General features: G+C 54.8%; 1 protein-coding gene across 4 annotated transcripts in view; it reads left to right on the top strand.

Annotated features, from left to right (window-relative positions):
• The window catches only part of SLC22A23 (solute carrier family 22 member 23), a 128837-nt gene that overhangs the window by 89889 nt on the left and 22515 nt on the right, over positions 1-16433 (top strand). For 3 of the 4 annotated variants that reach the window (XM_070456975.1, XM_070456974.1, XM_070456976.1), the window contains exon 4: positions 8277-8445. In XM_070456975.1, coding sequence (XP_070313076.1) covers positions 8277-8445 — 169 coding nt within the window. Of the gene's footprint in view, positions 1-8276; positions 8446-16433 lie in introns of those variants that run through there. The other variant, XM_070456979.1, reaches the window with a different exon arrangement.

The raw sequence follows: 16433 nt of genomic DNA, 5'->3' as shown, positions 1-16433 counted from the left end.
GAAAGAGGGCCACACAGCTGTCCTGGCACCTTGGAGTGACTGGACACTCTGTCCCATGAGCCTTCCGGCCCCTCTGCGGGCATGCTGGCGGTGCAGGCCTGAGTCGGCAGTCAACGCTGCCCTCCACATCCTGGCCGCAGCCCCTGAAGGCGCTGCCTCGGGTAGCAGATGCCCAGTGGGAGCCATGGGGGTGGCTAGGGGGCAGCCGTGACGAGTAAGCTGCCAGCTCCTTTGTGGTCGGGGGTCCTTGCATCTATAGGACCCTCCCGCCCATGTGGGAAGGGGCTCAGTAGACACTGCAGGCCCTGGCATACCAGCTCTTGGGCTCCCATGGAAACACACGCCTCCTTCGTTTAGTGGTTTTATCTCAGCGTTTGCTGAGCATCTGCTCGGTGCCGGTTGCAGTGCTGGACGTGAAGAGGGGCCAGAGGGGCGCGGGCTGGCTGCTCCCACGACCTCTGCGACCTGACTTTCCCCGTGAGCGATTCCAGCCGGTCGGCAGCATGTGGCAGACCCGGCCCAGCTGTGTTCCCGGTGACCCAGACAGGGATTTATTTCCTAATTGAATTTAAAGGCCTTTGAACAGAGCGGGCAAGCTGCGATTTGCCACAGGCCCACCCTCACACCCGGCCAGCTTGGCATGTTTCTTACCTGCCTGGCATTGGACTCTGCCTGCCCTGGTGGGTGTTCTCTGAGCTTCCTTTCATCTGAAACAGGCTGACGGTTGAACTTCTTTGCAACTGCAGGTCTTTATGCCTCTGCCTGCCTTGCGCTTGGGATACTGGGAGAACTCTTCTTCAATGGGAAAAAAAATCACATGTATGGTGATGGGGACAAGCAAGCATCCAGTCCCCCCAAGGCCTGCAGGCCAACTGGTGCTGTAAGCTGTGCACCTTGATCTGTGCTATTTTCAATATGCCAGTGCTGCGGTTTTGTTGTTGGTTGTTGTTCAGTCACTGAGTTGTGTCCAGCTCTTTGCAACCACATGGACTGCAGCACACCAGGCCTCCCTGTCCTTCACCGTCTCCTGGAGTTTGCTCAAACTCACATTCATTGAGTGGTGATGCCATCTAGTCTCGTCCTCTGTCGTCCCCTTCTCCTCTTGCCCTCAGTTTTTCCCAGCTTGAAGCCTTTTCTAGTAAGTCAGTTCTTCACATCAGGTAGTCAAAGTATTGGAGCTTCAGCTTCAGCATCAGTCCTTCCAATGAATATTCAGGACTGATCTCCTTTAGGATAGACTGGTTGGATCTCCTTGCAGTTCAGGGGATTCTCAAGAGTCTTCTCCAGCATCACAGTTCAAAAGCATCAATTCTTCGACGCTCAGCCTTCTTTATGATCCAACTCTCACATCTGTACACGACTACTAGAAGAACCACAGCTTTAAATAACCGTGCAGACCTTTGTCGGCAAAGTGATGTCTCTGCTTTTTAGTATGCTCTCCAGGTTTGTCATAGCTTTCCTTCCAAGAAGCAAGTGTCTTTTAATTTCGTGACTGCAGACACCATCTGTGGTGATTTTGGAGTCTAAGAAAAGAAAATCTCTCTGTTTTCACTTTTTCCCCATGTATTTGCCATGAAGGGATGGGACTGGATGGCATGATTTTAGTTTTTCAAATCCTGAGTTTCAAGCCAGCTTTTTCACTCTCCTCTTTCACCCTTATCAAGAGGCTCCTTAGTTCCTCTTTGCTTTCTGGCATTAGAGTGACATCATTTGCATGTCTGAGGTTGTTGATATTTCTCCCAGCAAAATGCTGCAAAGGGGACCTTACTTAATCTCAGGGTTAATTTGTGTAAACCTCTCCCTCCAGTGTTCAGAACGCTTGGTTCAGAATGCTGAGTGTGGTCCCTGAGTCAGCAGCGCCTGCATCACCTGGAAAAATGTTAGAAACACAGTATTGAATATTAAATATATTCAATAAATTCAATAAAGACTTTAAAAATGGTCTACATTAAAAAATTGCTTAAAAAATGTAGACATGAGTGAAATGGGAAGGTAAGAAGAAGAGAAGAATAAAAAAGGAAGACCTTGTTTAGAAAGACTACCTTGCTAAGAACTCCTCCCAATTTAGGAAAATTACGCCAAAGACTAGAGGATGTTCACTGTTACCAGGTATTACACAGGAATGATGCTGTGACCTCAAGCTGAGATACATTTACCATAAACCCAACCCCCTAACTTCCTGATTGCTTGTCACACTTGTAAAGTAGCAAGGCCAACAATGCCAATGCGGAGAAATAAAAGCTGGGTGATCCTCCCGGGGAGCTGTGTGCCCCTGATGTGGGGCACTGTTGGATGTTTTAACTTAGGCCTCCTCTCTTTGGCCACATTCCTCTGAGGTTCCAAATCTGACGCCTCTGGAGCCTCTGTTTGCTTGGATGTCTCGTCTAATTATGTAAACATGTGGCTTAGACCCGTGGAATGGATGGTACCAAACAGCACGAGCATTGAGGTTGTCACTTTGGAACCGGCAGCTGGAAACCTGGGTGGTGATTCCTAAACTCTGTTCTGGATGTGAAAATCGCTCACTCTGTTTCTGCTCCTTCACTCGGCTTGAAAACACTCAGCAGACCCGAAATGCCAGGATTTCAATGGACTTGAGCCCGTTCTGATGTTGCAAGTGACTTCTCGGGTTTTTCTCCTCTTATTAAATAACTGGTGAAAGTGAAAAGTGAAAGTGAAGTCACTCAGTCGTGCCCGACTCTTCGTGATCCCACGGACTGTCGTCTACTAGGCTCCTCTGTCCATGAGATTTTCCAGGCAAGGGTACTGGAGTAGGTTGCCATTTCCTTCTCCAGGGGATCTTCCCAACCCAGGGATGGAACCCAGGCCTCCCACACTGCAGGCAGACGCTTTACCCTCTGAGCCACCAGGGAGTACAGTATTAATAACTGGTCGTGCGGTGTTAACTGAAATGCTTAAGCATGTACTGCTGAACGTCAGCCACTGGTTTTAAACAGAAGCGTTCCGTGAGCAGATACACTAGTGAACACTTAAATCCTTCTCCCTCCTTTTGAGCAATTGTAATGTTCATTCAAAGCAGCATAAGGTTGTGGAAAGAATCCATTGTCTGGGAAGGACACTGCGCTCTGCGGCTCGTGCCTTGCAGCTGGCTTGGCGGCGGTGTCTCCCCCACCTGTGATCAGCGTGTGGCTCTGTGAGCCGCGTGAGATCCCGTGTGAGACAGGCTTCTGCAGGTTTACTGACGCGGCTCAGCCCCCATGACCCTGACGGGCTCCGTCGCGGGGCTCTAAGGCGCGGGGAGCACAGGCATCGCTGCTGGACCCGCCAGGAAGAGCCTGCCATGCCGTCCTCACGTGACTGACGCCCGAGCCCCATGCCGGCTTTGTCCCAGGCTCTGAGCAAGGGCCATGGGCATCTTCAGGTGGGCCCGGCCCCGGGAGCTGAGATCCGGCGGGTCCCGCCGAGAGGCCAGAGCCACCAGGGGGGCCCTCCTTGGAGGCCTTCCTGCAGCAGGGGGCAGGGGCGGACACACGGGGGCGGGGGCACGTGGCTGCAAGTCCTGCTCTGTCCCCTCCTTAGCTGTGTGATCTTGGACAAGCCACTTCATCACTCTGGGCTTTAGGGTCCTCTTGTGTAAAGTGAAAGTCACTCAGTCATGTCTGACTCTTTGCCACCCCATGGACTATCCAGTCCATGGAATTCTCCAGGCCAGAACACTGGAGCGGGTAGCTTCTCCCTTCCCCAGCGGATCTTCCCAACCCAGGGATAGAAAAATGAATATTAAAAACAGCACTTAAACTAGTACATGCTGGGTCACATATATGACTCTCTGTGACCCCATGAACTGTAGCCCTCCTGGCTCCTCTGTCCATGGGATTTTCCAAGCAAGGATACTGGAGAGGGTTGCCATTTCCTTCTCCAGGGGATCTTCCTGACCCAGGGATTGAACCCACATCTCTTACATCTCCTGCGTTGGCAGGAGGGTTCTTTACCACTAGCACCAGCTGGGAAGCCCACTTACGCTAGACCCCAATATAAACTGAAAAGTTTTTAAAAACTAAACTTCACCGGTGATATGACATCAGGAATGAGTGTTATAATTGACGTAGTTTCACGTTGTTTGTCACTGAATATTTGATGAGAGTCCAAATAGCAAACACTTAATTGAATTTAAGGAACAAATCATTGTGTACTGACTATAACAATTCTTTGGCTTGATAAAAATAATTTACTGAATTGCTATCTTTTAAACGACAGTATCTGTAAGATACTGTGCTGGACACCATAAAATTGACAAACCAGGTGTTCTTCTGAAAAACAGAACAAAATCAGTACCTCCATCAGAGAGTTGAGCAGATGAGTGAGTTTCATACGTGAAAAATGCCCACCGACGCATTCAGCCCCAGGGAGGGAGGGCTTGCCTCAGCCCAGCGCTGCAGATCCGGCGGGCGGCCTGGTGGGTGAGCGGTGCGGTTCTTCCGCATTTGAGCATTAAATGTCTGCGTCAGCACGTCTGGCAGACACTGGAACGTGATTTGTAGGAAATATTGATGTTTCTATATTTTTTATTTTCTCTTCCTCTAAGTGGAGGCAGTTTTAACCATTCCACTGGGTTGGCAGGTCCTAAATTGAGAGGAAAAGGAAGTTTTCCGGGGGCAGGGAAGATAATCGCAGCCTTCTGCACTCACGCCCTCGAGTGCTATTTGAGTCCCCATGACTGGCGATTTCGGGCGCTCCTGCTATAATAAGGAATTCCACAATGACTTGTGGCAGGTCTGTCTTCCGGGGCTCTGGGGCCCCCGTGTCCTCAGCCAGGATGGTAATTAGTGAGGGGAGTGTCCGCTTCTGGGCCAGCGCGGTGAGCGGCAGGAAGCAAGGGAGAGGAGAGGGGCCCGCAGGTGTCGGGGGGCAGCGGCCAGGGAGCTGCCCCCTTGGTGGGGGGGCAGGGGAGGAGCCCAGGCCCAGGGCAGCAGCAGCATCCCCAGGTGGGGGCGGGGAGGGGGCCGCTGTCCTCCGGCAGTCTCTCTGCAGCAGCTCCTGAGCCGCTGGGCCGGTGACAGAGGTGGCTGGAGGACGGGGCGCAGGCACGGGGCGGAGGACGCGCGTCTGCACGCGTGGCCTCTGAGCGGCTGCATCACGCCCGGTGGCCCGTGGCCGGCTCACCCCTCCGTGGGGATGGCCGAGTGCCCCGCAGTGCACTGTGCTCTGACGGACTTCTCGTTCCGCGCCCGGCCTGGGCCTGAGGTCGGCAGGGACGACAGCCTGGTGCGGCACGTAGACGTGCGTCGCTGTCCGGCCGATGGATGTCACCGACTTCGTGGGCCAGGAGGAGTGGCGCGGAGAGTGGGCTGTGTGGGGCCCCGCCTCCGCGGCCCGGCCCACGGCCTCCTCCTCCTGCGCTGGCGCACTCCTGCCTTACTGCAGACCCCCGCCCGGAAAAACCCCAGAGGTTCCGAGACCCGGGAACACCGTGTGATCTCAGAAAACGTCGACCCCCCGCCTTCCTGCATCAAGTGCACAGGAGGTCTATTTATACCACATTTAAGAGAGAATGAGGGTCGGGAGCGCCCGTGTGCAGCCCCACGCCAAGCCCCTCTCGGGAGAACCGTCCGCCTGAAGTCCCCCCGCCCCGGCTGCGGAGACTCGGGACTCACGCTCTGCAGTTCGCCTTCCTCTCACCTCAGAAAAGCTGATTTCTCATCGTCCAAAAGGAACATGTGATTTATGGCAAACCCGAAGTGCCTGCGGTTCTTTGATAATTGCTTTTTTTTTTTTTTTAACATCTTTGCAGCCACCCTTCAGAGCACAGTTGCTTTCAGGCAGCTTGGAACGAAGTCCTGGTGAGTCAAGGCAGAAGGTCGTTGTCTGCAAGTGTCATCTGTGTGCCCTTACATCAGATCGCTGTGTTTTTCCGCTGCCCCCGCAGGAAGGCTGAAACACCCAGGATCTGCTGGAATGCTCTACGTTTAGCTACCTGAGAGAAAGTAACACCTCTGCTAGCATTCCTAGCGAAACAGCAGCCCTGGAGAGGTCCGGAAATGATGTTGCTTATTCAGCTCTTGTAGATGTATGTCCGGGAGGCAGAAACATTTCTCCTGCTGGGGGTGATGCTTAACGGTTTGGGGGACAGAGTAAGCCAGCGCTTCTCCGCAAGGCATCTGGGGATCTCGTTAAAATGCAGACGTGATCCTGTGGGTCTGGGCGGAGCCCCAGGCTGTGTGTCTCTAACGAGCTCCCTGGTGGCGCTGCTGCTTCCGGCCGGGTAGCCAGGAGTTAGAGACTCACTCGGGCCGCTCAGGGTGAGCAAGGAGAGACCCTCCAGAAGGCGCACCCTGGCAGTGTAACCCTAACAGACGCGGCCACAGCGAGGAGAGAGGGAGGAGTCAGATTGTGGAATCACGCACTTCGAGGGGCGAAGCGCCTTTGTCATCCACAATCTTCAACCCAGGTTCCGGAAGTTACCTGTGACCCTAGGTGTGTCAGCATGTAACGTAGATTGATATGTGGGATCAGACATCCCCAAGGGATCCGGGGGAACCATGGCAGCTGCAGATGTTTGCTTACTGCATCGTGAAATTAAAGAGCCAGGCAGGGAAGAGGAAAACTGCCAGCCGTGTGCAGGGCCCGAGGACGTGAAGCCGTGGTTACCTCTCTGGCTTTGCTTGTAGGTTACCTGGGTGGCCGGGTGCTCGATTTTCTCATCCGGTCTTAGCCAGTGCCGAGCCTCAGAGCATCACACTTGCCCTGGCTGATGCTGAGTTCTGGTTTCCATAGCAACACATCCTCTGCCCTTGCTTAATATATGAAAACTAGAACTTGCCACTGTCGGTCTTTTCTAAAAGACCCTGATCTCCCTATTTTTAAGCGCAGAAATGCCAGATCTGGGGTGAATACCCAAGCCACGCTAGGAAGTAATCCTTTACTGAACCTGACCCCGGCCCTGAAAGTTACAGCATCACAGTAAATGGCCAGGAGAGGGCTGTTTGGTCCTGTTTTCTTCATTAAATGGCAAAGGTTCTTTATCAGCAAGGCCGGGTTTCTCTCTTACCCATGGACAGCTGTGAGGGTGACCTGTCTGTCTGTGGCGGGGCGGAGATGGAGACTGATGTCTCTTGTTTCTTCTGTGTGTGAGCTGGCGGAGGTGTTGGCTGGCATAGTGCATGATCCTTGTTAGCGCCAATTCTGTCCTTGTGACCAAATGTGATTTGCCTGTTCCCCCCTCATCTGCTTTCCTTCTTACTGCCTTTTTCCCTCTGACCTCCACTCTGGCCTCTAGACAACTGGCAGGGTGTCTGCAGCCACTGACCTACCATCTCTGGGGACAGAGGCGTGAGAAGGAGTGTCTCCTGAGGTCTTTCTTCTGCTTTTTTAAAAATTCATTTTAACTACACTTTAAAAAAAAAAGGAAACTTTAGGGAATCCTGCAAATTGTTGAAGAGTAGCAAACAGACTCCATGCTCTATAGGGGGAACATGTATCAAACCCAGCTGGGTGTTCTAGTACTGGGGACCTTTCTTACAGGAGTTCATGGCAGGGGGTGGATAGGGGGGAACATGTATCAAACCCACAGGCGTTCTAGTACTGGGGACCTTTCTTACAGGAGTTCATGGCAGGGGGTGGGCACCGGCTGTCACTTGGGTGCCACAGTTAAGGTTTGGGGACCATCTTCCTTACTCAAGGTCAGATTAAGAGCATAGATTCTTGTAAACAGGAGGGACTGTGATGACCTTGACATTTATTGAAGGCAGGCACTGTGTTTTTGGAGCTTCACAGGTGAATCAGACCTGCCCCTGCTGGCAGAGCGGTCATCTGAGAGGGCTGCGTGGGAAGCCCAGGGCGAAGGTGGGGGGGCTTCAGTGAGTCCCGCCCTAGGAGATGCAGTCTGCTTTACGGTTTGCTTCCTGTCTGGTTCAGAAGAAAGGCCGGATGTGGCTGGTCTGATTTGGGCTCACGTGTGAGCGGGTTGCCTGGAACTCAGAGTCCAGCGGGAACTGGGACACAGGGCGGGCGGTGAGGCGGGGGTCTGGAGGACTTCTGAGCGGAGGTGGGGAGGGCGCAGGGCAGAGGCAGAGGAAAGGGCAGCCGAGGGCTGGGGGCTGCGGGTGATGTCGCTCGGTCTTCCTCTGAAGCAGCAGCAGCATCTCCTATCTCGGGCCGGCTGCTCTCCATCCCTACGTTCTTCTGCCAAGACTTGCCCTGCCACCCTTCACGCTGGGGACCCAAGCTCATCCAGCTGCTAAAAAACGAGCGTCTCAGCCCGAAGGGGAGCGGGCAGGCTGGGCGCTCATGGCTCTCTCGTCCCTTCTGTGTTCCAGGAATAGAGCTGTGCCCCCCGGGGAAGCGATTCATGATCACGATGGTGGCGAGCTTCGTGACCACGGCGGGGCAGTTCCTCATGCCCGGGCTGGCCGCCCTGTGCCGCGACTGGCAGGTGCTGCAGGCGCTCATCATCTGCCCCTTCCTGCTCATGCTGCTCTACTGGTCGTGAGTACCCGCCGCCCGCCCCGGGCCCAGACGGCCCCCAGAGTCCCCGCCGGCCGCCCCACCCCGGGCCCAATCAGCCCCCAGAGTGCCCGCCACCTGCCCCAGGCCCAGACGGCCCCCAGAGTGCCCGCCGCCCACCCCGGGCCCAGACGGCCCCCAGAGTGCCCGCCGCCTGCCCCGGGCCCAGACGGCCCCCAGAGTGCCCGCCGCCCACCCCGGGCCCAGACGGCCCCCAGAGTCCCCGCCCGCCCACCCCGCCCCGGGCCCAATCAGCCCCCAGAGTGCCCGCCGCCCGCCCCGGGCCCAGACGGCCCCCAGAGTGCCCGCCGCCTGCCCCGGGCCCAGACGGCCTCCAGATCCAGCTTGTGGTTTTTAATGAGGGAATTTCTCTCCTTTTTAAAAACAATTTCCTCTTCTAACTGTTTCATCTTGGAAAACATTCTAACATACACAAAAGCAGATGGAGGAGCAGGACAGCCCCGGGCGCCCCCTCTGGCCCCATTGTCTGACGTGGCTTTCCCGAATGGGCTTCCGAAGGGCACGGTCCCGTGTTGGGAGGAGGAAACCTGTTTGATGATGTTTAGGAGAGATTTATCAGAGCCCCTCCCCGTCTCCTCTGGGTGAGGGTTGGGCGGCCTCCAGCCCACTGTCTGTGTCTGTAAATAAAGTTTTATTGGAACACGGGCCGCACTCCCGTGTTTCCACCTCTGTCATCCATGACCACTCTCACGCCATGCTGGCAGAGTTGAGCAGGTACGACCGAGACGATGTGGCAAGGTCAGGCGCATTTACTCTCTGGTCTCCTGCAGGGGTTTGACTGCCCCCTGTCCTGGACGAGTCCACTGGGGCTTTTAGACCCGCGTGTCATTTTTACTGTTTGGCTTCCTGACTTTAGGGGAAAAAAACAACTGAACACACTGGCCGGGGGGTATGACTTGGGCAACTAGAGGCTTTTAAGCTCCCCAGGGGATTAATGTTTAGCCAAAGCTGAGAAAACACCGCCCTTCAATAGAGATGTTTACACAGAAAGTGAGGTTGTACCCGTTCCGGAAAAGCCTCTTTTCTCTCTTTCCTTCCCTCCCATCCCCTTCTGTGCCAAACTCCACCCCCGCCCCAGCCCGGATATGAGACATCAGAGAGATTTTCACCAGCTCAGCTGTGTTTCTGTTATTTAGTTACTAATGAAAACTAGTTTCTAGCCAGAAGTCAGTTGTGTCTTTGCTTTAAGTGTTCACTGTGGCCGAGACAGCTATTAATTGGGCTTCCTTTTCGAAGACGCCAGAGAGGGGAAGAAAGCGGCAAACTTTCACCTTAGTAGGCGGGCCCCTCTTCACCTGGCAGGAGAGCCCCCAGCAGAGCAGTGCTGTGACCTGGACTCATGTGGCTTTCCTCAAGAGCCGGGTCCCGCTCGGGGTGTCCGCAGAGTCGGGCAGCGGTGAGGAGGAAGCCAGATGAGGGAAGGGCCACCCGCCAGGAGGCCGCCCTCGGGCCAAGGCCAGCCTACCCCGCCGGCCCCGGGCTGGACGGCTCTGCTCCCGCCGGAGCCTGCGCGTCTCAGGACCTCCTGCTCTTTCCGGCAGGGCTCTAAGAGGCGAAGAAAGAAACCGTTCCCCGGGGCAGGATGGAGTGGGCAGCCCCCTTTGTATCACCTGAGCAGGCCTTTCCTGCTCACTATCTTGCTGCTCTCCAGGGCTTGGCTCCACTTGCTTGGAATTTCAGGACGTCTCCTTATTTAACACTTGCTCGCCTAGCACTTGTGTCAACACAAATGGCAAGCAGTGTACAGATAGTAGACGTGTCAGGCTGGGCATTTCATGGCCCCATTGAACAGAAGGCAAAACTGAGGACACCTACAGGCCCTCGAGCCAAGGGTGCTATCTACTGCCCTCAGCCTCGGTGCCTCATCCCTGACCTCCCCACCACTGAGAGGAGCCCGCTACCGTGGTACGTCCACTCTGCAGTCAGGAGACTGCACCCCCAACCCCCCCCCATGGAGGCTTCCCTGCCTTCACAGCGCCCAGGGGCAGCGGTGCTATCTGCCAGCCCTGGGGGCTGCAGACCTGGGCATCCACACGGCCTCTCAGAGACTCAGACGCCCGTGAGGACAGGCAGCGGCGTCTCCATCACCGCCAGGCTCCGAGGCTCTGCCCAGGTGCTGCTCCCACCTGTCACAGGTAGGAGGACACACCTGATGCGGAGAACTGGCCGAGAGGGGTTTCCTGGAGCTGGTCTGGGGGCCCGGCTCCCGGGCCAAATGCTAGAGGGTTTGTTTATCTTATTTTTTGTTTTCAATTTTAAAAATACATGAGGATTTAATGACAGGCAAGGTTAAAAAAAAAGTTCATTTATGTCAATACATAATATTCACATAAATATTCTGTGAATATTTATATGAAAATTCACATGAAAATACATGGAAAACTCAGCAGTGGCCACAGGACTGAAAAAGGTCCGTTTTCATTCTAATCCGAAAGAAACGCAGTGCCAAAGAATGCTCAAACTACTGCACAATTGCACTCATCTCACATGCTAGTAAAGTAATGCTCAAATTCTCCAAGCCAGGCTTCAGCAATACGTGAACCGTGAACTTCCAGATGTTCAAACTGGTTTTAGAAAAGGCAGAGGAACCAGAGATCAAATTGCCAACATCTGCTGGATCATCGAAAAAGCAAGAGAGTTCCAGAAAAACATCTATTTCTGCTTTATTGACTATGCCAAAGCCTTTGATTGTGTGGATCACAACAAACTGTGGAAAATTCTGAAAGAGATAGGCATACCAGACCACCTGACCTGCCTCTTGAGAAACCTGTATGCAGGTCAGGAAGCAACAGTTAGAACTGGACATGGAACAACAGACTGGTTCCAAATTGGGAAAGGAGTACGTCAAGGCTGTATATTGTCACCCTGCTTATTTAACTTATATGCAGAGTACATCTTGAGAAACGCTGGGCTGGAGGAAGCACAAGCTGGAATCAAGATTGCCGGGAGAAATATCAATAACCTCAGATATGCAGATGACACCACCCTTATGGCAGAAAGTGAAGAGGAACTAAAGAACCTCTTGATGAAGGTGAAAGAGGAGCGTGAAAAAATTGGCTTAAAGCTCAACATTCAGAAAACTAAGATCATGGGATCTGGTCCCATCACTTCATAGATGGAAAAACAGTGGAAACAGTGGCGACTGTATTTTTCTGGGCTCCAAAATCACTGCAGATGATGATTTCAGCCATGAAATTAAAAGATGCTTACTCCTTGGAAGGAAAGTTATGACCAACCTAGACAGCATATTAAAAAGCAGAGACATTACTTTGCCAACAAAGGTCCGTCTAATCAAGGCTGTTGTTTTTCCAGTGGTCATGTATGGATGTGAGAGTTGGACTGTGAAGAAAGCTGAGCGCCAAAGAATTGATGCTTTTGAACTGAGGTGTTGGAGAAGACCCTTGAAAGTCCCTTGGACTGCAAGGAGATCCAACCAGTCCATCCTAAAGGAGCTCAGTCCTGGGTGTTCATTGGAAGGACTGATGTTGAAGCTAAAACTCCAATACTTTGGCCACCTGATGCAAAGAGCTGACTCATTAGAAAAGACCCTGATGTTGGGAAAGGTTGAGGGCAGGAGGAGAAGGGGATGACAGAGTCTGAGATGATTGGATGGCATCGCCAACTCAATGGACATGGGTTTGGGTGGACTCTGAGAGTTGATGATGGACAGGGAGGCCTGACGTGCTGCAGTTTATGGGGTCTCAAAGAGTCGGGCATGACTGAGCGACTGAACTGAACTGATGTGAATACGTTAGAAAACCTAAAAATGTTCTTTGAAACATGCAAATGTGAAAACAAAACTTGATGGTGCAAAGGGCACCCAGGTGCTTTGATAAGTGAGGAGTGTGTGCAGACAGACAGACGGGTGGTGTCCGGATGCACGGACACCGTGTGGTTCCTGCCCGGGCGCCCCGGCTTTGAGGTGGATCCGCTCCACGCTGGGTCAGCAGCTGTCGTGGACGTCAGGACCCCTGAGGCACCTGGTGCGCGTCTGGCCTGAGCGGCGCTGGCAGATCGCAGCTGCTGCTGTACCGTTGTCACACCCCGCTTACAGGGGTGCAGGCCTGCAGGCCTGCAACTCTCAAGGGGACAGTCCCAACTCTCCAGGGAACCGCGGTCCACCTCTGCCCACAGCCCTCCGCAGCTCCGGGGGCATCACTGGCTTTTAAAGGCCACTGAAGGGCCCCTTGTTTTTGTCCCCTGATGACCACCCTTCTGCCCCTCTGCTGCCGGAGGACCGACCTCACTCCTGAAGCATGAACTGGCCTCTGGGGGAGGGCAGGAGCTGCAGCCAGCCAGCACGCCTGGCTGTTGGTGACAAAAATGTTGAAAGTCACTCTTTAATTTAAGAACCAGTATTTGTATGCAGTCTGGGTGCCTGGCAGTGTGCCTGGTGCTTTGGAGCAACTCCGAGGAGCAGAGGCCGTAAACCAGAGTCCATCCTGAAGGAAATCCACTGAATGTTCATTGGAAGGACTGATGCTGAAGCTGAACCTCCGATACTCTGGCCACCTGATGTGAAGAACTGACTCACTGGAAAAGACCCTGATGCTGGAAAAGACTGAAGGCAGGAGGAGAAGGGGACAACAGAGGATGAGATGGTGGGATGGCATCACCCGACTCAATGGACTTGAGTTTGAGCAAGTTCCGGGAGATGGTGAAGGACAGGGAAGCCTCGCGTGCTGCAGTCCGTGGGGTCCCAAAGAGTTGGACACGACCGAGCGACTGAACCACAACAAGAGCAGAGCACATGATACCGAGTGCCCAGGACTCAGGCTGGGTGCGGAGAACGGAGGAAATAAAGGTGCAGATGAAGGTCCGGTCCAGACGCGGGCTGGGGGCTTCCAGACACACGCAGGTAAGAGGCTGCATCAACTATTAGACACAGTGCTGACCTCCAGGGCAGGAGAAAGGGCACCGGGGACAGCATTCAAGCCAGAGTGACACAGAGCCCGCCGCAGGGCCTCTGAGCCAGGAAGGGGCCCGGGGCTCTGGGTGAGCCCCGCGCGGGGCTGAGGCCCCAGACCCTGTCTGCACTTAGAACTGAGTTCCCAGGAGGAAGCCGGACCTCGGAGCATCCGTGATGACAGGACCAGAGGGTCTCCGCACCACGCAGGGCCTAGGCTCCACGCCTGGCCGACTGGGCCAGGCCCTGGGCAGGGAGGATTCACCCTTAAGACGCTGGTGCCTGGAAGTCTGCACTACAGGGGCCGGAGTGTCCCTCCAAATTCCTATCAGTGTCCACGGCTGGAAGTTGTTGGAGAAACTAGGGACGCTCACTGGACTCTCCAGGTCAGAAAGGAAAGTCCTGTGGGGAATCGCTGGATCTGAGATCCACGTGGGAGGAAATTCTCACCGAGGGGATCCATCTCCAAGGCCAAACAGTATCATCAGGGAATCTGCGTCTCGGGAAGTCTGTGCAACAGAGCACTCTGACTGGGAAGTGAATTCCCCTCCTGTGTTAACTGGTCGCCCTTCCCTACCCCGAACGTGGTTCCAGGCCCGAGGGCCTCTGAGTCCAGCCTGGGCTCATGCTTGTTGGAAGGTGAGGAGGGCCATGGCCTGAAAAGCAGTAAATGAGCCAGTGACGTGCTTCCCAGTAAGCAGCACGAGGAGGAGTGGGTCAAAGCCACAGGAAGAAGGAACTCGGGGTAGCCTCTCTGAGGAAATGAGCCTTGCTGAGATTAAGTGATCAGAAAGAGGAGATCGGACCAGGTTCTGGGCAAAGACGTGTTCCTGGCAGATGAGGAGAGCTGGGCGGAAGCTGGCTCCGTGTGGCGGGCAGGGCTGCGGCCTCTGGGTGTGCGGGTCGTGTGAGAGGGTCTGAGGGCTGAGCATGCTCCGGGGGTCCAGGCGTGTGCTCACTGAGCTCATCGGGGAGAGTGCAGGGTGTATGACCAGGAGGGTGTGCACGACCAGGAAGGTGTGCACGACCAGGAGGGTGTGCATGACCAGGAAGGTGTGCATGACCAGGAAGGTGTGCACGATCAGGAAGGTGTGCACAGAGACACGGCCTTGGTTGACCCCGGGGGGTCTCCCAGCAGAGAGTGACCCGGGGCCGCGGAGGTGCTAGCGAAGGCCGGCTGCGCGGCATCTGACCGCAGGGCTGGGGGGAGATCCAGGAGGAAGGATTCCCAGAGATGGTGGAGCTGCTCCGTCACACTCCCCAAATGTCGCTGCTCGCTGTCACCCCCTGAAGAGCATCTCTGCAGGAGCGAGCCGCCAGGATGGTTTGTGAGCAGGAGCGTGGGCACATCTGCCTCGGACCCGGGGTGCGCTGGGGGCGCTGTGTGTGTGTCTGTCGCTCAGTTGTCTGACTGCGCGACCCCTGGACTGTAGCCCGCCAGTCTCCTCTGTCCATGGGAGTCTCCAGGCAAGAAGACTGGAGTGGGCCGCCATTTCCTTCTCCAGGGGATTTCCTCCACCCAGGGGTTGAACCCGAGTCTCTTGCATCTCCTGCATTGGCAGGCAGATTCTTTACCACTAGTGCAGCAATGCAATGAGCGGCCCGGCGAGGCCGCTGGTGAGACAGCTCACCCAGGCCTCTTCAGGGAGCATGCCACTGTACGCACACACACACTGTCCCGCCGCGGGGAAAAGCAGCTTGTCATGGAGGGGAGCCTCAGGTGCCTCCCGTGAGGAAGGTGCACCATCAGGTGTGGCGACTTGAACGTGTCTTCAAGTTTTCAGGAAGCACTTTTCCGGAGATCAGTCCTAGGCTCCTGTATGCAAGGCTGTGTTAACCTGATATTCTCGGATTAGGTCCGAGATGGTGGTTAGTGAGATTATTCCTGGTTTTAGCTGGAGAGACCAGGGCATCAAAAAGCTTCTGTAAAAATACTCACAAGTGTGGAGAACCATTAAAAGCTGGTTTTTGAGCGTCGGTGGTTCTCAGAGAGCAGGCTGGGCCAGCACTACCAATGGGCCTCACCCCAGACCACCTGGGTCCGGATGTCCAAGGGTGGTTCAGGAAACCTTCCAGGGAGGCTGTTGGCTCGAGTCCCGGGGGCTGCTGCACGCCGGGCTGCCCCATGAGAAGGAACACCCAGCCTATGGGACGAGGGGCCTGGTCCAACGAAGATGCTGACACGGTGTGAAAGGGGACACATGTTGGCTGAGGACAGCACAGCCTTCTTGCAGGAAGGGGTTCTTGGTTCTGCCGGGCGTGAAGCAGGTGCCATCTGTGAAGGTCTGCAAGATGCCATGCAGGACCTGCTGCCCAGCACAGTCCCTCTGGGTCATCTCAGACGGCGGAAGTCGTAGGCATTCCTGGAACCGATAGAAGACACAAAAGCCTTGGTACTGAATCCAGCGATTTTTATCTGTGCTGTGAGAACGTACCCCCACACGCAGGCACATCTGGGAGTCTCCAGCTGTGGCCCCTGGTGGCAGCTGCTGGGACGGCAAGGTCCCACCTTGCTCACCTGCCCCAGCACCTGTGTGTCCCTCACCCCGCAGGGAACCTGGGCATGGTCTCCCTTCACGACCCCCAGGCTCCCAGCCAAGCCCCTGCATCCAACGGGGTCTCCCCAAGACTCGCCTAATGGACACGTGGCATGAGCTGCCTTGAGAAGGTTCAAGATGCGTGAAGGTATGGGACCATCAACCGAGCACTGCGCAGTCAGCGAGACCGCGGGACACGTCCAGAGAGCAGGAAGGGACTCAACCCCACGGGAACACAGAGGCTGAGAGGAGGCTCTCCCGGCCCTGGGAGCAGCGAGAACAAGCAGTCTGTCCATTCCTCAGAGGGAAGATGAACCTTGACACCCCGGCCATCCGAGCGGGCTGGCCTGTGGACTCACTGGGAGAGGAGAAGCACTGAAACCCTTCAGGCACATGGTATGTGCTAAAAGCAATCTTAATTTTTAAAAATTTCAAGAAACAACCATTGTAAAACATTTGAAGGGCCTCATGTTAGATAAATATCCCGAAAAAAATTATTAACAATT

The sequence above is a fragment of the Odocoileus virginianus genome, chromosome 27 (genome assembly GCF_023699985.2).
Source record: "Odocoileus virginianus isolate 20LAN1187 ecotype Illinois chromosome 27, Ovbor_1.2, whole genome shotgun sequence".
Lineage (NCBI taxonomy): Eukaryota > Metazoa > Chordata > Mammalia > Artiodactyla > Cervidae > Odocoileus > Odocoileus virginianus.
Note: the sequence above shows the minus strand (reverse complement) of the source record. Positions and strands in the feature narration are given on the sequence as shown.